We start from the raw sequence: 16,867 nt of genomic DNA on the forward strand, positions 1-16,867 counted from the left end.
CAAACCAGCTGGCACACCTGGCTGGTTCAATCAGTAGAGCATGGGACTCTTGATCTTGGGGTCATGAGTTTGAGCCCTATGTTGGGTATAGAGTTTACTAAAAAAAAAAAAAAAAAAAAAAAACTAATATTAAATCTGTGGATTAGACTCCATTTATTTTTTTAAAGATTTATTTTTATTTATTTATCATAGACAGAGAGAGAGAGAGAGAGGCAGAGACACAGGCAGAGGGAGAAGCAGGCTCCATGCCGGGAGCCCGACTCAGGACTCGATCCCGGGACTCCAGGGACTCCAGGATCACACCCTGGGCCAAAGGCAGGCGCAAAACCGCGGAGCCACCCAGGGATCCCCGACTCCAAACATTTAATAGTCGTATGTAGAGTGAGATTAAGGGAGCCTGTTTTTTTTTTTTTTTTTTTGAGCCTGTTGTTTTTTTACATTTTTTATATAAATCGTATAATTTTTTTTTAAGATTTTCTTTATTTATCCATGAGAGACACAGAGAGAGAGGCAAATACACAGGAAGAGGGAGAAGCAGGCTCCACGCAGGGAGCCCGATGTGGGACTTGATCCTGGGACTCTAGGATCATGCCCTGGGCTGAAGGCAGGCACTAAACGGCTGAGCCACGCAGGGATTCCTATTCTTTATATTAAACATATATTTCTGTATTTCATTCGATCATTTTACAATGAGTTCATATAACTTTATTGTATAAAAAACTGTAAAGCAAATGTGAAGTATTTTTATGGCATTAGATCTAATCCCAAGCATGACAAATTTTTGTTTTATAGTTCTATGCTGTGCTTCTATGAGGAACCAGTGGCAAAAAATAATAATAAAAGGGACAGAGAACCACAGGGTTGGGGTGGGAGGAACAGTGATGGGGAGTAGAACCTCGACCTAGCCAAAGGGCTATGGCCATTAGCGGGGCATAGCCCCTCCTCTTCCTGAGCAGGGACTAAATTTCCAGGAAGAGATAGTCCTCCAGGTCTCAGAACCCAGCACCATCCTCATGACCCAACCCTCCTGCCTTCTTGTCCGCTGGCTCCTGGTTCCTCGGGATGTTTCTGCTCTCCTCAGGATCTCTTAAAAGTTCCAAATCAAATAATCATGCATCCAGCTGGATGGGAAGTCAGAGAATCAGGAGCCTCTTAGTGAAAGATGGTGGTGTGTATCAAGTCTGACACCACGCTGACCTTCCCACTTGAGGAAGAGGAAATGAGTTCAAGTGGAACATACTGACACCCTACTCAGCTGCTCACATACCCTGGAGTCGAATAGCTTGAGACTTCTATCTGGGCCAGGACCAAGGATAAACACTTCTGGGAATCACCCCACCACCAGGATGTGTTGGAAAGTTCTATACCCCATGACAGCCCCATCCATTCACTCTCGTGTTCTGATCTAGTTAGGCTCAGCTGGACTGAAAAAGTTTTATTTATTTTTTTTGAAAAAGTTTTAAAATAAAATATAAAAGCAAACACTTATGTGGTGCTTACACTGTGGGCCAAGTGGTGTTCTGAGCACTTAAATACAATAATGCTTTTAGTCCTCAACAGAGCCCTATGAGGTAGAGACTATATTATCATCCTTACTTCACAGATGAGGAAACTAAGGCACAAATTTGAACCCAGGAAGTCAGGCTCTGGTTCCCTGCTCTTAACCGGGTGCCGATACTGCCTCTTGGCAGAGCATCATAAGCGGTGTTTTGCAGGCAGTGTGCTCCTGGTGAATCAATCTCACCTTTGACCCATATAGGCAGATACGAAAATGTGGACCAGATGGCTGAGGCCAAACACTCCTGGTCTCTTGCGCTTGTGCCAGGACAGGGCTTGGGATGAGGGAGCAAAGCTAGAGGGGAAAAGGCAGGTCGGCAAAGACCCAGGGGACACAGGCAGTACATGTCACAGAAGGAGCACTAGGTAGGCAGCAAGGAGCCCAGTTTAGCTTTGGCTTTGCCTTTCACTTGCTTCATGCTCTTTATTAAAAAAAAAAAAAAAAAAAAAAATCAGCATCTACTAGTACACTGCATGGCAAACAGTAGGTGCTTAATAAAAATATATTTAAGACTGAATGGACAATGTGCAAGATGCCTTGGAGCTCCTAACACCCTGTGCATCTGACAGGAGAGAGCCTTCCCCACTCTTTATCTGCCACCAGCCCCTTTGGGGAAAGGTCAGCGGGGACAAAACTAAAGGAACACCATTGGTCTGTCTCTTCTTCCTATTTCGTTATCACTTAGAAATGTGGGGCCCCCTCATGCTTCCATCAGTAAGTAATCACTGTCATCCCAAAAAACAAATCACTAACTAGGCTCTGGACTCTAGCCAAGACTCCCCAGATAGGCAGCTCTTGAATAGCCAGGTGTGAGCTCATCCCTCTCCTTCCAGGTATTTACTGAGCACAGCCACGGGCAAAGCACCCACTATGGGTATATATCGAGGACACAGAGGCAGGAAGACAGCACTGGCTCCTGCCCTCAGACCACACTATAGAGAGAGATGGAAAGTCTACAAATAACTCTAAAATATGACTCGGTCCAGCTCAATGGGGCAGAAAAAGGAAGTGGAGTTTTGAAAGAGCCTCTCAGTCTCAAGATGGGGGGGGGGGGGGAGGAAAAGGTATCTTTTTCTGTACTTAACCTCAACTTCTATTCCCTGCAGTCTGGGTGGGGGAACTTTTTTTTTTTTCCTTTCTTCACCGAATAGGGACTTGAGCCCCCCGCCCATTCCTCCTCCTCCTCTGCCTCCCTGTCAGAACCGCATCCACGCTGCATTCCTGCAGCACCAGCTGATATTATCTACACATGTTGAAACTCGCAGATTCCGGTACATCTTGCATCTTCCTGTCTGGAAGGTAGACTGGGACCTGGGGAAATAGTGTCAATCCCTTTCCAAAACGGGTGGATCCCCCATGCCAGCTCAAGCACATTCCAGGACATACCCTTGAGCCTACCCTCCCTTCATCCCCACCTTTCTTAAGACTGGCTCTCCTTCCCCTGAGAAGCCTGGGTTTTGGTGGGAGGAGGAAAGGGAGATAAAATCAGGTGAGGCAGGGAGGGGCCCACAGAACTGGTGTTCCCACTGGTACTGTTTCCTGCCCTGATGGCTTCCTCACCCTCATTCAGGCTGGGTGGGGAAGAATCAGGTCCAGACAAAGTGTCCCAGTCCCTCAGCCATTCACTGTTCTCTCCCCTTGGTAGTCCTTCACTTAGGTTTCATGGAAGGATACAGGACACAGAACCTGGTGGGAGCACGTGGTGCGGGACAAACGGTCCCTTCTGCCACAGAGGCAGAAGGCAGGTAGCATACGTGTGCTGAGCTGCAAGCTTGTTTCTGCAGGAAGGTTTCAGATTTGCCCCAAGGGGTGGTCACAGGGGCAACTCAAGCCCCTGGAATCTCTGTTCACCCCACCTGCTCCAGAGACTGTCTCACCCTGATTGTGGAGCACTGGTCTTGCTGGGCAACTGGAGAGGGTACCTGTCCCCAGGGCAACAAGATATAGAAGACCCAGGAGCCTCAGGCAGTCCCCACCCATTTCAGCAAAGGGGCAATGCCACAGCTCTCGGTTTGAACTGGAGACAGTCCTGGAGACTAGAACTACAAATGCCTTTTGCTAATAAGCCAACCTCCAGCCTCAAACTCTCCGGCTGCCCACTCACCAGAAACTACTGAGGTAGGTGCAGGTGAGGATGAGCAAATCCAATCAATGACCAGTTAAAAGTGTTTATTTTTAAATGGAAAGGGGAGAGGGAGTAACACAGAGGCAACTTGTGGCATCTTCTTTCCAGGCCATCACCCCCATGTACTCTCCAACCCAAAGCACTGGCAGGAGGGGCCCCAGGACAGGCTGAGGGCCCAGACAGTTGCAAAGTCTGTCACGGAGAGATCTGTATACCACCCCGGAGAGGTGGGATTCAAGAGTCCTTCCCAGTCCCCCTTGTCCTGGAACCGGGCTAGAGCTCAGGGGCATAGGGCTCCCCGGTGGGTGAGGGTACCCGCAGCTCAGCATTGTGCCTGACCACAGTGAAGAGTCCCACCACCGCCAGCAGAGCCATCACCATGACGGCAGAGCAGATGCTGAACATGTTCCGAGTGCCCGTTTTGTGATCACTGTCATGGAGAACGAGGAGCCCCAGGCAGGCCAGCAAGTGCAGGGGCACCCGGAACCAGTTGAGTACACCAGCTTGCTCTGTCTCGGGGATCACCTTTCTCCGCAGGAAGCTCATGCTGGGAAAGTACAGCCCACAGGCCAATTCGATAAGGAGAAAGGCTATGAAGGACTCCACTGGACTCTCCTGGCCTGGGCTGGTGGAGAAAGTCAACATGAAAAGGGAGAAGACAACGATGAGGACAGCAAGGGAGAGTAGGTGCATGGGCTGAAGGTGGTACCTCTTGGAGGTAGCAATGCGGTACAGGGAAGAGCCAAGCAGGCTGGCTGCCATGAAACTGGAGAAGACAATGCCCAGCGGAGCCCCATGTGGGTCCAGCACAGGCGTCCAGAGGAAGACAAAAATGAAGATGACGCTCTCAAACAGGGCTTGTATGGTGCCTAGCAGCAGCACGCGGCGGTCCGACAGGAGGCAGCGTAGGCCTCCAGCACAAGTCCTTGAGAAGGCACGCTGCCGATCATAGTTCTCTCCCCAGTTGTGAAGGGCCAAGGCCCCAGCCAGAGCCAAGAGAGGGATGGCAGCCACAAAGGGCGCCACGGGCCCCAGCCCCATCCAGCAGGCCACCGCTTCAGCTGCCACACCTGCCGCTACAGCCAGCACATGGTTCCAGAAGGCAGCTCGGGCAAAGGTAGCTGGGATCCACTCAGCAGGGAAGTCATGACGCTCCACGTGTTCATGGACGTACCAGGCCTCGAAGGCGGAGAAGAGCAGCGCTGTGGACAGCCCTCCGAGGGCTCGGCCCATCAGCAGCACAAAGTAATCCCAAGAGAGTTTGGTTAAGCAGCAGAGAGAGTAAGTGAGGGAGAAGAGGACACAGGACTTCTTGCGACCCAGCCAATCCACAAGGGAGGAGGCCACCAGTCCAAAAAGGACTGTGGAGGCAAGGCCGCAGACATAGAGGATGGCAATCTGCCCCTCCAGGAAGTGGTAATGCTGATAGAGTTTGTAGAGGTAGGGGGCCTGCAGCCAGTCAGCCGCCAGGGCCAGGAAGTAGACCTGATAGAAGTCCAGTTGAAACCGGAGGAAGGAGGGGTTGCTGCAGGCCCTTCCAGGGGGCTTAGCCCGGCATCTTGACAGCTCCAACCCCAGGCAGGAGGCCAGGAGGACCACAAAAGCAAGATAGGCAGTCACCAGCATGGCGGGCCCCCCGACGACCTGGGGGAGGAAGGGGGGGTGGGAGTTACATCCATTGCCCGGGTAGCACTGCCAAGGGGCGGGTGCCCGCGCAGAAGCAGCTGCACCCCCCCCCCCCCCCCCCCGCAACCTGCACTTCCCCGCCGCTCAGCTCCACTCCCCCGGAGCTCGGACCGGAGGGACCAGTTGGGTGGGTGGGAGGAGCGGCCCGCCAGGCCGGGTCTCCCGGGACACTGCGGGGCAGGGCGGGGCGAGGGGAGCAGGAGCATCCGCCCCACCCTTGCCCGGCGCAGCAAAGAGGGGGTCCCCTCGACACAGCGACCGCGGCCGCGCGGTGGAGGGGCTGCTGCCCTCGGCCAGCTCGGCCTCCGCAGGCGCGTCACCCCCCGCTCTCCGGCCTCCCCACTGGGCCCCCGAGCGTCCCGCCCGCGCCGGCCTCCAGAGCCGCTCCAGGGTCACGCGCGCGCACCCCGGGCCCGGCCCCCCCCGCGCCCCCGAGCCCCAGCCCGGCGCCCCCGCGCCGCCACGCCTGCTCGCGCCGCGCCCCAGCCGCGGCTCACCTGCTGCCCCGGGCTGCGGGGACGCCGCGGACGCGTCCGGCTCCAGGCCGCCCCGCCGCCCAGCCCGCTCGACGTCCGGCTCCGGCTCGGGCTCGGGTTCCAGCAGCGCGCCCGCCCCTCACAGCCCGCTTCCGGGAGCCGGGGAGGCCTCTGGCCGCCGCCATGATGGCCCCGTCACGTGACGGGGTGAGGCGCCCAGGCCCCGCCCCCGGCCCGCCCAGGCCCCGCCCCGCGCTCCAGGCCCCGCCCCCGGCTCCCCGAGGCCGCCGAGCAGGGCGGCGGCGGCGGCTGCTGGCCCTCCCCGGGGCCTTCCCGTGACAGCCGCACCTCCACTCCCGGGTACCTGCGGCGCCGCCTCCAAATAAAGACCCACTTCCTGTCTCTCCGCCGTCACAGGGCAGTGCCGCAGGCCTGCGGACGCGCGGGCTGCCCTCCGCGGGCCGGTCCCGCTGCAGCGCCCTGGGCCCCGACGAGGTGCGGCCCGGACACCTGAGGGAGGCGGTGTGGGCCAAGGACTTGGACTGCGGCCTGGGGACGCAGCCGGCCGAGGCCCCGATCCCAGATCCGCCACTTAGTGTCCCAATTTCTTTGCGGGCTGTCAGGGGGGAGCAGTGCCCGAGGAAAAAGGGCGAAGGGTCACCCCGGTCGCGGTCGCTGCATGCCCACCTCTCGCCCCTTACCAGCTGTGCTCCCCTGGAAAGGTTCTTTCCCTTGTGCTCCAGATTTAAGAGTGGCTCGACGGCTTCTCACCTCACTGAGCGTGGAAGCCCAGACCTTCGTGATGACCTAGAAACCCTCTGTGTCGGGTTCCTCTGCCACTTCTCTGACTTTATCTACAATTCTCCCTCCAGACTCTTTTTTTTCTTTTCTTTTCTTTTCCTTTTTTTTAAGATTTATTTATTTATTCATGAGAGACACAGACTGAGAGAGAGGCAGAGACACAGGCAGAGGGAGAAGCAGGCTCCATGCAGGGAGCCCAGCATGGGACGCGATCCTGGATCCCCGGATCATGGCCTGAGCCAAAGGCAGGCGCCCAACCACTGAGCCACCCAGGCATCTCTCTCTCCAGACTCTTCCTACTCCATCTGTATGGGGGACCTCCAGGGCCTTTGCACACTGTGCCCTGCAAGGTTCTTCTCCCAAAGACCCACATGATTCCCTCCTTCAGCCCCTCGGGTTTCCTGTTCCAAGGTTGCCTTATCAGAGAGGCCTTCCCGGGCCATCCTGTTGAAAACAGCAACACGGCCACCTCCACTAGAGATCTACCTGCTGTCCTTCCAGCCTCATTCCCCTTTGCTGCCTTTTCTCCATAGCACTTACCACTATCTGGCACATTATGTATTTTATTTATTTATTATCTCTTCTCCCTAAAGATTTTTATCTATTTGTTCACTTATGTTTCCAGTACTTAAAACAGTTACTGGGGTGGGAAGTGGGGTGGGGGGAGGCACCTAGCTGGCTCAGTCAGAAGAGCATTCGCCTCTTGGTCTTGGGGGTGGGGTGGAAGTGGGAGTTCTAACCCCATGTTGGGTGTAGACATCACTAAAAAAAAGAAATAAAGTTGAAGAAAAAACCCCAACAGTTATTGGTAAGTAAAAAGCATTCAATAAACATTTGATGAAGAAATGAATAAATTAATCTAGATAAATTAGTCTAAAAAGTGCTGGCCCCTATTAGCTGGTAATTCTCATCAGTTATCTATATGCATCTAAGCTCTGTTTTAAGAATTCCTGGGTTAGGACAGCCCCAGTGGCTCAGCAGTTTAGTACTGCCTTCAGCCCAGGGCGTGATCCTGGAGACCAGGATCAAGGCCCAAGATCAAGTCCCATATCGGGCTCCGTGCATGGAGCCTGCTTCTCCCTCTGCCTGTGTCTCTGCCTCTGTGTGTGTGTGTGTCTCTCATGAATAAATAAATAAAATCTTAAAAAAAAAAAAGAAAAAGAAAAAGAATTCCTGGGCTATCTGCTATAGATCAATTAACTGTCGCAACAACCCATAAGGTAGGTACTATTATTATCCTTGAGAGTTGGAAAGGTTATATAATATGCCCAGAGTCTCATGGTAAGAGGTAGAATTAGAACTGGGACCCAGATCTTTCCAGTTCGACTCTCATGTGGTTTCTGAGAAGATTAAATGAGTTTACTCATTTGCACAGGTGATTAGTAAATGTTGGTTTCCTTTATACTAAAGCTTAGAAGGCAGAGGGATTACATCTTGAGAAATACTTTTTTTTTTTAAGTAAGCTCCACACTGGGCGTGGAGCTTAACACAGGGCTTGAACTCACCACCCTGAGATCAAGGCCTGAGCTGAGTAAGATCAAGAGTCTGATGCTTAACTGACTGAGCCACCCAGACACTTGGAGGAATACTTTCTTGTAATAAAGTAAACAACCAAGATAACCTACAAGTACCAGAGTTTATTCCCAACTGGCAAACTCCTACAGAGTAGAAAGGGGTAATGGTAATGGTTCCATGGTTCCCATGCATTCATCTAGAAACACAAAGATTAAAAACCATGTTTTCCCCAAGATAATTCAGTGAATGAGAGGATAAGCAACCCAAATACTCTCCATCCTAGTCCTGGACTAAAGCTTCTTCGAACTCATGACACCTGTTTCTTTCGGGGAGGAGGTCATCCTGAATGAAGGCAAGAGTGGGGCAGGATGGCCTTACATTCCTGGCCTCTTTTCCAGGAGGGAGGCCAATTTTCTCCCATTGTTGAGCTGCATTTTGCTCAGAAGCACTTGGCAAAGAGAGACTTACAGCAAGATTACATTATTTTGGATTTTTTTTTTTTTTGTCTTTGGCCTATTGTGGGACCTATTAAAAATGTGTTTAGTCTTAAGTCTCCCCTGTCCCCTACAGAACTGTGAAGCACAGCTGGGAAACATCCTAACATGGGAAATGTGCCAGCAGAGGACTGGAAAGGATAAAAGGCAGCCTGTGAGCACAACCCATCTCTAGGACATGCTTCTAGTAGAGGGCAAGGAGGGCTGAGGTCTGTGTATTGGGGAGCCACAGGGGAAGTCCTGTTTTTAGGGAAGGTGGGAGAGTGCTCTGGGGATAACTAAGAACCCTGCTCACCAGAGGAGGATCATTTAAAACTTGTATTATGAAAGTGTTCAAACATACACAAGGGTAGAGAGCGTAGTTCTACAAACCCCTATATAAATGTAATAATATTAATTTTGTCACTTTGTTCCTTCTACTCCTTTCAGTCCCTTTTTATTTGCCAAAACTTTTTAAAGTAAGTATGTCACTTCACTCCATGCTTTGACATACATCTCTAGGAAATAAGGCCCTTTTCTTACATAACCCCAAAGCCATTTTACATCCAACAAAATCAATACTGATTTCTTGGCATTGTAAATAACCAGTCCATAATTAAAAGGCTCTAAAATGCTCTTTTTTACAATTGGGTTGTCCAAATCAGGAATCAAACAAGATCCACATGCTCCATATAATAGTTGTCCTTTAATTATTCTTTATTATTATCCCCACCCCACCCCCTCCCAGCCATTGACTAGTTGAAGAAGTTGGGTCAGATTTCCTTGAAAAGTTTCCACATTCTGAATGTGTCTTCCTATTTTCTCACTGTGTCATTTAAATTGTTCCTCCACCCCTGGTATTTCCTTTTAAATGGAGGTTAGTTCTAGAAGTTTGATTTGAATCACATTCAGGTTTTTTGTGTGTTTATTCCTTATTGTTTGGCAAGAGTCTTTCTTGGTGGTGCTGAGTGCTTCAGATTATATCACATCAGGATGTACGAAGTGAGTGGTTGTGCCCCTTTCAGTGGTGGTAAGATTCATCAGTGGGGTCAGGTGGTGACAGCTTGATTCCTCCATTGTAAAGTTCCCCATCAACCATCATCTTTGGTTTCCTCCATTCATGATTCTCCCTTTGATTAATTATTTCACTAAGAGTTGCAAATGGTTTTTCTAATTCCATATTCCTTCCACATTAGCTGGAATTCTGCCGTAAATGAGACGTTCTCTCCACCACTTAGACCTATTTGGCTACCCTGGAATATAGTTTATATAGGACAAGCAGCATAAATACTTAATTCTTTTTTTTTTTTTCCCCAAAGATCTTTTTTTAAAAGTAATCTCTACACCCAGTGCGGGGCTTGAACATACAAGCCCAAGACCAAGAGTTGCATGCTCCACTGACTGAGCCAGCCAGATGCCCCAGTTCTTTTGCTTTTTAATTGCTAATATTCAGAATAAGAAGTTGGAAGAAAGGCACCCCGGGTGGCTCAGCGGTTTAGCGCCACCTTCAGCCCAGGGCCTGATCCTGGAGACCCAGAATCCAGAGTCCCATGTTGGGCTCCCTGCATGGAGCCTGCTTCTCCCTCTGCCTGTGTCTCTGCCTTTCTCTCCGTCCCTCATGAATAAATAAATAAAATCTTAAAAAGAAGAAGAATAAGAAGAAGAAGAAGAAGAAGGGAAGAAGAAGAAGAAGAAGAAGAAGAAGAAAGAAGCACCATTTTTAAAATGTCTGAGCTGGGCAGCCCCTGTGGTGCAGCGGTTTAGTGCTGCCTGCAGCCTGGGGTGTGATCCTGGAGGCCCAGGATCGAGTCCCACGTCGGGCTCCCTGCATGGAGCCTGCTTCTCTCTCTGCTTGTGTCTCTGCCTCTCTCTCTCTCTCTCTCTCTGTGTGTGTCTCTATGAATAAATAAATAAAAATCTTTAAAAATAAAAATAAAAAAATAAAACGTTTGAGCTTAGACCTAAGTAGGGATGGACGGCCTGGATCATGGATGGGGAAAGGAAGGACTATTCTGGTAGCTGTGTCCAGCCCTTGCTCACATCAGTGCTTGGGGCATGTGGGGACAGACAGACATTGGAGGACTCACTGTCCTGAATCTCGTGTAGCAGTGAGATGGGCATGACACAGGCATGGTGTGCGGGTACGTCTAGGACCCCCAGAGAGAGAGAGAAAGCCAGATATGGGGAGGCAAGGGAGAGATGAGAAGTGAAAGAAAAACAGCTAGATGCAGAAGACGGGGGGAGACAAGGACAAAAAGGAAAATAGAAATGAAAGAGATGGGGCAGCCCGGATGGCCCAGTGGTTTGGCGCTGCCTTCGGCCCAGGGCGTGATCCTGGGGTCCCCGGGGTGGAGTCCCGTGCCCTGCAGGGAGCCTGCTTCTCCCTCTGCCCCTCTCTCTCTGTGTCTCATGAATAAATAAAATCTCAAGAAAATAAAATCTTTAGGGCAGCCCTGGGGGCTCAGCGGTTTGGCACCGCCTTCAGCCCAGGGCGTGATCCTGGAGACCCGGGGTCCAGTCCAGCGTCGGCCTCCCCGCATGGAGCCTGTTTCTCCCTCTGCCTGTGTCTCTGTGTCTCTCATGAATAAATAAGTAGGTAGAATCTTTAAAAAATTAAATTAAATTAAAAATAAATCAGATGGGGAAATGGAGGGAGAAATAGAGAGATAGAGAAGAGGGAAAACTGACATAGAAACAAAGTTAGCTGAAGGCAGAATGTCCCAGGGACGCAAGGAGGAAGTAGGAATGGAGAGAGAATTGTAGGAAGACAGAGGAAGGCTAGAGAGAAGGCTACCCAGGGGTAGAAAGGAAAGAACAAGGGGCCCCAGAGGAGGAGGCTGGGGGAGAGAACACTGGAACAGACTAGTATCCGAGGACTTGAGGAATGTGGGGGGGCGCTTGGGGGCTCTCGGCTTCGGGTTCAGTCCTGGGCAGCTTCCCCTGGTGGCTTCTCCAAACCCCCAGCCACACCCCTAGGGACAGGGATTCTGAGCAGCCAAGTGGATGGGATCACTGGGAGCCTGAGTCTAGGGTTCCCAACCGCCCTTGTCCCCGTACTGGAGGAGCATGGGTGTCACAGGTGGGGTTATTGCTGGAAGGCTGAGGTCATGAAAGACAAGACATCCAAAAAAAAAAAGAAAGAAAGAAAGAAAAGAAAGACAAGATATCCAGGCAGAGAACACCAGGTTCCTAGTAGCAAAGGACCACGAAGGGTGTCATAATATCCGGGGGGGCAAGAGCCAGGAACCCCCTGCTCAGCCTTCTCTTCTGGTCCAAGAGCCACTGACAGTCTTGGCCTGACTGAAGATGAGAGGTAAGGGGTCCAGGGCCTCTTGGTCAGCCAGGGACATGGGTGGAGGTCCACGGGGCAAAAAGGTGGCCTCTGGACCAGAATCCCCGCCTGCCCGTAGAGGAGGAAGGCGCCTTGTCCATGCACACTAGACGGGAGCCAAGAAGGCCCTCCCCCGGCAGACGGCTAGAGAGGAAGCTGTCGGACGTGCTCACCTTCGGCGGCCCAGGGAGACTCTGAGAAGCGCTTTCCGTTCCAGAAGTCGCGGAAGAGGAGGCCCTGGAGCCAGCGGGACCAGAACAGAGCGGAGAGGAACACCAAAGCGCATGGCCTGCTCTCAGGGCTGAGGGGGAGCCCCCCGCCTCTACCTGTCCGGCCTCTCGTCCCTTCAGAGCTTCTGTGTCCCCAGGAAGCTGGGGAGACGGACCACCCCTCGGGGGCCCAGAGCCCCCTAGACTATCAGACAGTGCCTCTGGGCGCTGCGCTGTCCCCTGAAGCGGGCGGCTGGGCCCTCGGAGCAGGGGTGGACGGGGCGGGGGCCCTGGCAGGCTGCTGGGCCCTCGTAGCACGGGTAGGGGGGGCAGGGGCCTGTGGAGCAGGGGTAGGGGGGGCAGGGGCCCTGGCAGGCCGCTGGGCCCTTGGAGCAGGGGTAGACCGGGCAGGGCGAGGCGTGGCAGCAGCTCAAGTGCGGACCAGAGCCCGGGACGCAGGAGCTGTGGGGACAAGTCCAGGGAGGACAGGCGGGGCAGGGGGGGCAGGAGCAGGTACAGGGGGGCCCGGGGAGGCCGGGACAGGAGGGGCAGGTAGCTGCATAGGAGGGATAAGCCGGGCAGGAGCAGGCGGGAGGAGGACAGCCAGGGCAGGGGCAAACACAGGCGGAGGGCGGCCCGGGCGGCCAGGCTGGGGCAGCTGGGGGGCCGTGCCTGGGGGGGCTCGGCGGCCGCGGGTGGGTGGCCTTCTGGTTCCGAGGCCCCAGGCGCAGGCCCAGGGAGAAGTCCATTCCCCTGCGGAGCAGCCGGGCTGGGGCTTGGGGGAAGGGCAGGGGTGAAGTAGGCGGGGCGGGCGAGCCAGGCAGGGGTGGGGGCAGGATTAGACCTAAGACCCTGCTGAGCCTCTGGGGATCCTGCCGGGAGCTCGGAGCTCCCCGGCCAGCCCTCCCCCTCCGGCGGCCCAGAGCAGAACCCTCCCGCCAGGCCTCCAGTCCTTTCTTCCCACTGTTCTTCTGCTGGACTCCGGATGCTCCTTTTCTTTTCTCTGCCTGGTGACGGTCTCTCATCCCTGAAGTCTTCCCCTTTATTCAATCAAAAGGTTTCTCTTGAGTGCCAGGCACCTGACACCTGCCTGGGTGACGCCCCCTGCCCGGATGCTCCTCCGGCCTGACGGCCAGAAAGGCTGCCTCCAGCTCCAGGATAGCCACCCCCCTAGGGATTTAGGGGGGCAGCGGGGGCAGCAGCAGAGCTGTCTGAGACCCTGAGCCAGGGATGTTGGCGAGAGCGGAGGGTGGAAGGAGGATGCCTAGGTTCTGGGGATTTCCAGACAGGGCAAATCCCAGGTGTTTGCAGGGGGTGGGGTGGGGTGGGGGGAGCAATGCCCGGCTGTCTCTGGAAGACTGACAACCAGCCTGGACAATTATTATTTGAGGACTTATCAAGTATCAGGTAGTGAATAAGGCAGCTAAGTTTCCTCTTTTATAGAGCTCCCATAAAAGCGAGGGGTGGGGCAGGGTGGAGACCAAAATGAAACAGGTAAATAAACAAATACGTGAGCTGATTTCAGAGCATGAGAATGGCTGTGAGAAATGCGGGGCAAACCTGATGAAAGGTGGCCCCAGAGGTAGGTCCAGCAGGGGCGGCTAGCGGGCCCCCAGACAGTCAGGTATGACAACGCTTAAAGGTTCGGTGGGAAATAGCAGTCTGTCAAGGCCCAGCAGACCAGGGGAGAGCTGCCTGAGGCTGAAGGGATCCCTGGTGGCTGGGCTGTGGAGAAAAAGGGAGGGGATAAGGAATGTGGGAGGTTGCAATCTAATATTCGGTGGTGAGGGAAGGTGTCACCACGGAGAGGGGATATGTTAGCAAAGACCTGAAGGAAATGAGGGAGAGAGCCCTGGGTGGACCTAGTGGGAGGGCATTCAGCGGAAGGTTGAGCGAGGGAGCAGAAGGGGCAACCCTCGACCCTGGGCGGGGGGCAAAGGGGAGAATCCTAAGGCACAGGTGGAAAGCAAGGCAGGGGCCCCCCACGCCAGGCCCCGGCTGGGGTTTGGATCTTACTCCAATAAAAGGGAAAACAGGGGAGGGTCTTAAGCAAGAAAGTCTATTGGTCTTCTTGGTCTCCCGCCTGCCCCTGGTTAGAAGGTTCTGCTTCCCTTGTAATTGGTGTAACCACTTTGGAAAACAGTCGGGCATTATCTGATAAATTGAGATGGCCCATAGGAACACTTCGACTCTTAGGTTTTGTCTTTGAAGTAAGCTTTACGCCCAATGTGGGGCTTGAACTCATGAACCCCAAGATCAAGAGTTGCATGCCAGCCAGGGCCCCCCACCCCTGACTCTCAGTTTTACAGCCTGGAAGATCTCTTGCAGGTATGTCCTGGGAAACGTGTACGAGAATGTTCTTAGCGTTGTTTATGACGGGCACACTGAAAACAACTCAAACATCTACCAACAGGAGGATAAAAACATAAATTGTGATATATGCTTTTTTTATTTTATTAAACATTTTATTTATTCATTCATGAGAGACACAGAGAGAGAGAGAGAGAGAGAGAGGCAGAGACACAGGCAGAAGGAGAAGCAGGCTCCATGCAGGGAGCCCAATGCCGGACTCGATCCTGGGACCCCGGGATCACACCCTGAGCTGAAGGCACATGCTCAACCACTGAGCCACCTGGGTGTCCCTAAAAAGCTTTAAAAAACAAATAAAAATTTAAAAAATAGAGAAAAATAATTACCACAAAAGTCAGGATGGTGGTTACTTCTTAGGGGAGGGAAGGTATTATGGGAAGAACACATGGGAGCTTCTGGAGTGCAGGAAACACTATTTCTTGACTTGGATGGCAGTTAAGTAGGCACTTGATTTATCTCAATTTATCTGTACCCTATTCATAATGTATTTATATATTGTGTACAGAAAGAGAAGATAAAGTACCATTTTGTTTTCTCTGGTCCATGCCACCTTGTTCAGATCATGACGCTGAAGTCAGATACTTCCTGGTCCACACCTATCTTTCCCACCAGATCTCAAGGAGAGGCAGCACCTTCCCTTTATTTCTGATACGTATCAGTGCCTGGCATGAGGCAGATAATAAATGTTTGAATTGCGCTGCTTTGACGTCCCGTCTCCCGTCCCATGGAGAGAAGGGCCGCTGCAGAAGAGGAGGCCTGCTGCGGTGAAGAGCGCCAAGACCTGGGTTCCCAGCTTAGCTTTGCCACTTCCTAGCTGTGCGATTTGGGCAAGCCGCTTAACCTCTCTGGTTCTTGGCTCCCTCTTTCGTGAAATAACTGCTCCCTTCCCGGCCTGCTGTGTGGATTAAGGTACATGCCAAGCACAGTGCTTGGAACACGGCGCTCAACAACAGATAGCTTCTAGACCCCCTGGCCCTAGCTCCGCATCTTTTCTTCAAAGGAATCTGCTGGAAGGGGCACCAGCCAGACATCAAAGATGGCCCCAGAGAGTGGGGCAACACCTTTCGGGGCGGCCCCTGGGGCCAAGGTGGAGCTGTCGTCTGGAAGAGCTGGCAGACTGGGGAGAGCCCGCTGAAGCTAAACTGATCCCGGGCAGTCGATGGGAGTTGGCAGAGGAGATAGGACACCAGGGTTCTGGGAGTTTCCATCCAGGGGAAGTCCCAGGTATGGGTGCGGGGGTGCCAGGCTGGCCCCACCCAACACCCTGGCTCCAGGGTATGTGGGCCTGGGGAGGAAAGTGGGTCAGAGCAGGGCTGGAATTTAACCCCATTGGTCCCATGACCTCTTTGCCAGCTCCAGGGACGGTGCAGCCACAAAGAAGCCTGCTCCCTCCTCCAAAGGGCCTGCATTCCTTTTCCCTAGAAAGGAAGAACCTTGGCACCTCGGTGTCTGGGCAAGAGGCACTGGAAGCCCCCCGGTGGATGGAGGACAGCTAACCCTGGAACCCCCGGATTGAGGCTCTGTACAAAACACTGCTACACCCACAGCCGCCCAGGACGGGCAGACCCCTGCAGCTCTCACCTCTCGCCTCGCCTCACTGTACTCCAGGCAACTGAACATGCTCCGGGTTCCAGGGAGGGGGCCGGTCAGGGCCAGACCCCAAGGGGGAAGGGCGCAAGGCAGAGCAGCTTGGAGGAGGAGGCTTTTCTGCCTGGTGAGGCTGCGGCTAGGCAAGCACAGGAATCCCTCACTCTGGGGGATTTGCCAACGGCGTGGGGCCTTGTTTTCTGTGTATAATCTGAGGCCTAAGCCTGTGGTTTCCTCTTCCCTATCTGTGCCTCTATTTCCCTTTCCGGAGGAGGAAATGAAGGAGTGGGTGGAATCACTCCAGGGTGGGGTCACCAGGTGTCCCGCCCCCCCCTCCCCCCACTTTGGCCATTAGGTGCTTATCGTCTGTCCCTTGAAGCATCTCCAAATCTGGGTGAGGAACAGGAATGGAGGGGTCCTCTTCTTTCCCGGGGAGGGGGCAGGGTGACTGGGCAGGGACCCTGTCCCAGGGCCTTTGCATATATTCTTTTGCTGCCTTCCTTTCTCTCCACTCTCTTCCTCAGTTTTGCCCAGAAGCCCCTCCTGATCTCCTTGGCCGGGGGAGAAATCCGTCTATTATTCACTCCCATCATACCTTACGCCTCTGCACGCTGGTTTATCACCTGCAGTTTTGTTGCAGGATTTTTTGGTTGACATCTGACTCCTCCACCAGAATACGAGCCCATGGCAGCCAGAACCATACCTGGGTACTCCCAAGGTCTAGTACAGTACTTGG

At 53.3% G+C, this 16,867-nt stretch overlaps 1 protein-coding gene across 1 annotated transcript; it reads right to left on the minus strand.

Moving 5' to 3' along the window:
• Positions 1–3,710: 3,710 nt before the first annotated feature.
• On the minus strand, positions 3,711–6,063 carry MFSD5 (major facilitator superfamily domain containing 5). The gene is made up of 2 exons (XM_072765190.1): positions 5,867–6,063; positions 3,711–5,327 (listed from the first exon to the last, which is right to left on the minus strand). The coding sequence occupies exon 2, from the start codon at positions 5,307–5,309 to the stop codon at positions 3,957–3,959; it is 1,353 nt and encodes a 450-aa protein (XP_072621291.1). The 5' UTR covers positions 5,310–5,327; positions 5,867–6,063; the 3' UTR covers positions 3,711–3,956.
• Between the last annotated feature and the right edge of the window lie 10,804 nt (positions 6,064–16,867).

This window comes from Vulpes vulpes, chromosome 8 (assembly GCF_048418805.1).
Source record: "Vulpes vulpes isolate BD-2025 chromosome 8, VulVul3, whole genome shotgun sequence".
NCBI lineage: Eukaryota > Metazoa > Chordata > Mammalia > Carnivora > Canidae > Vulpes > Vulpes vulpes.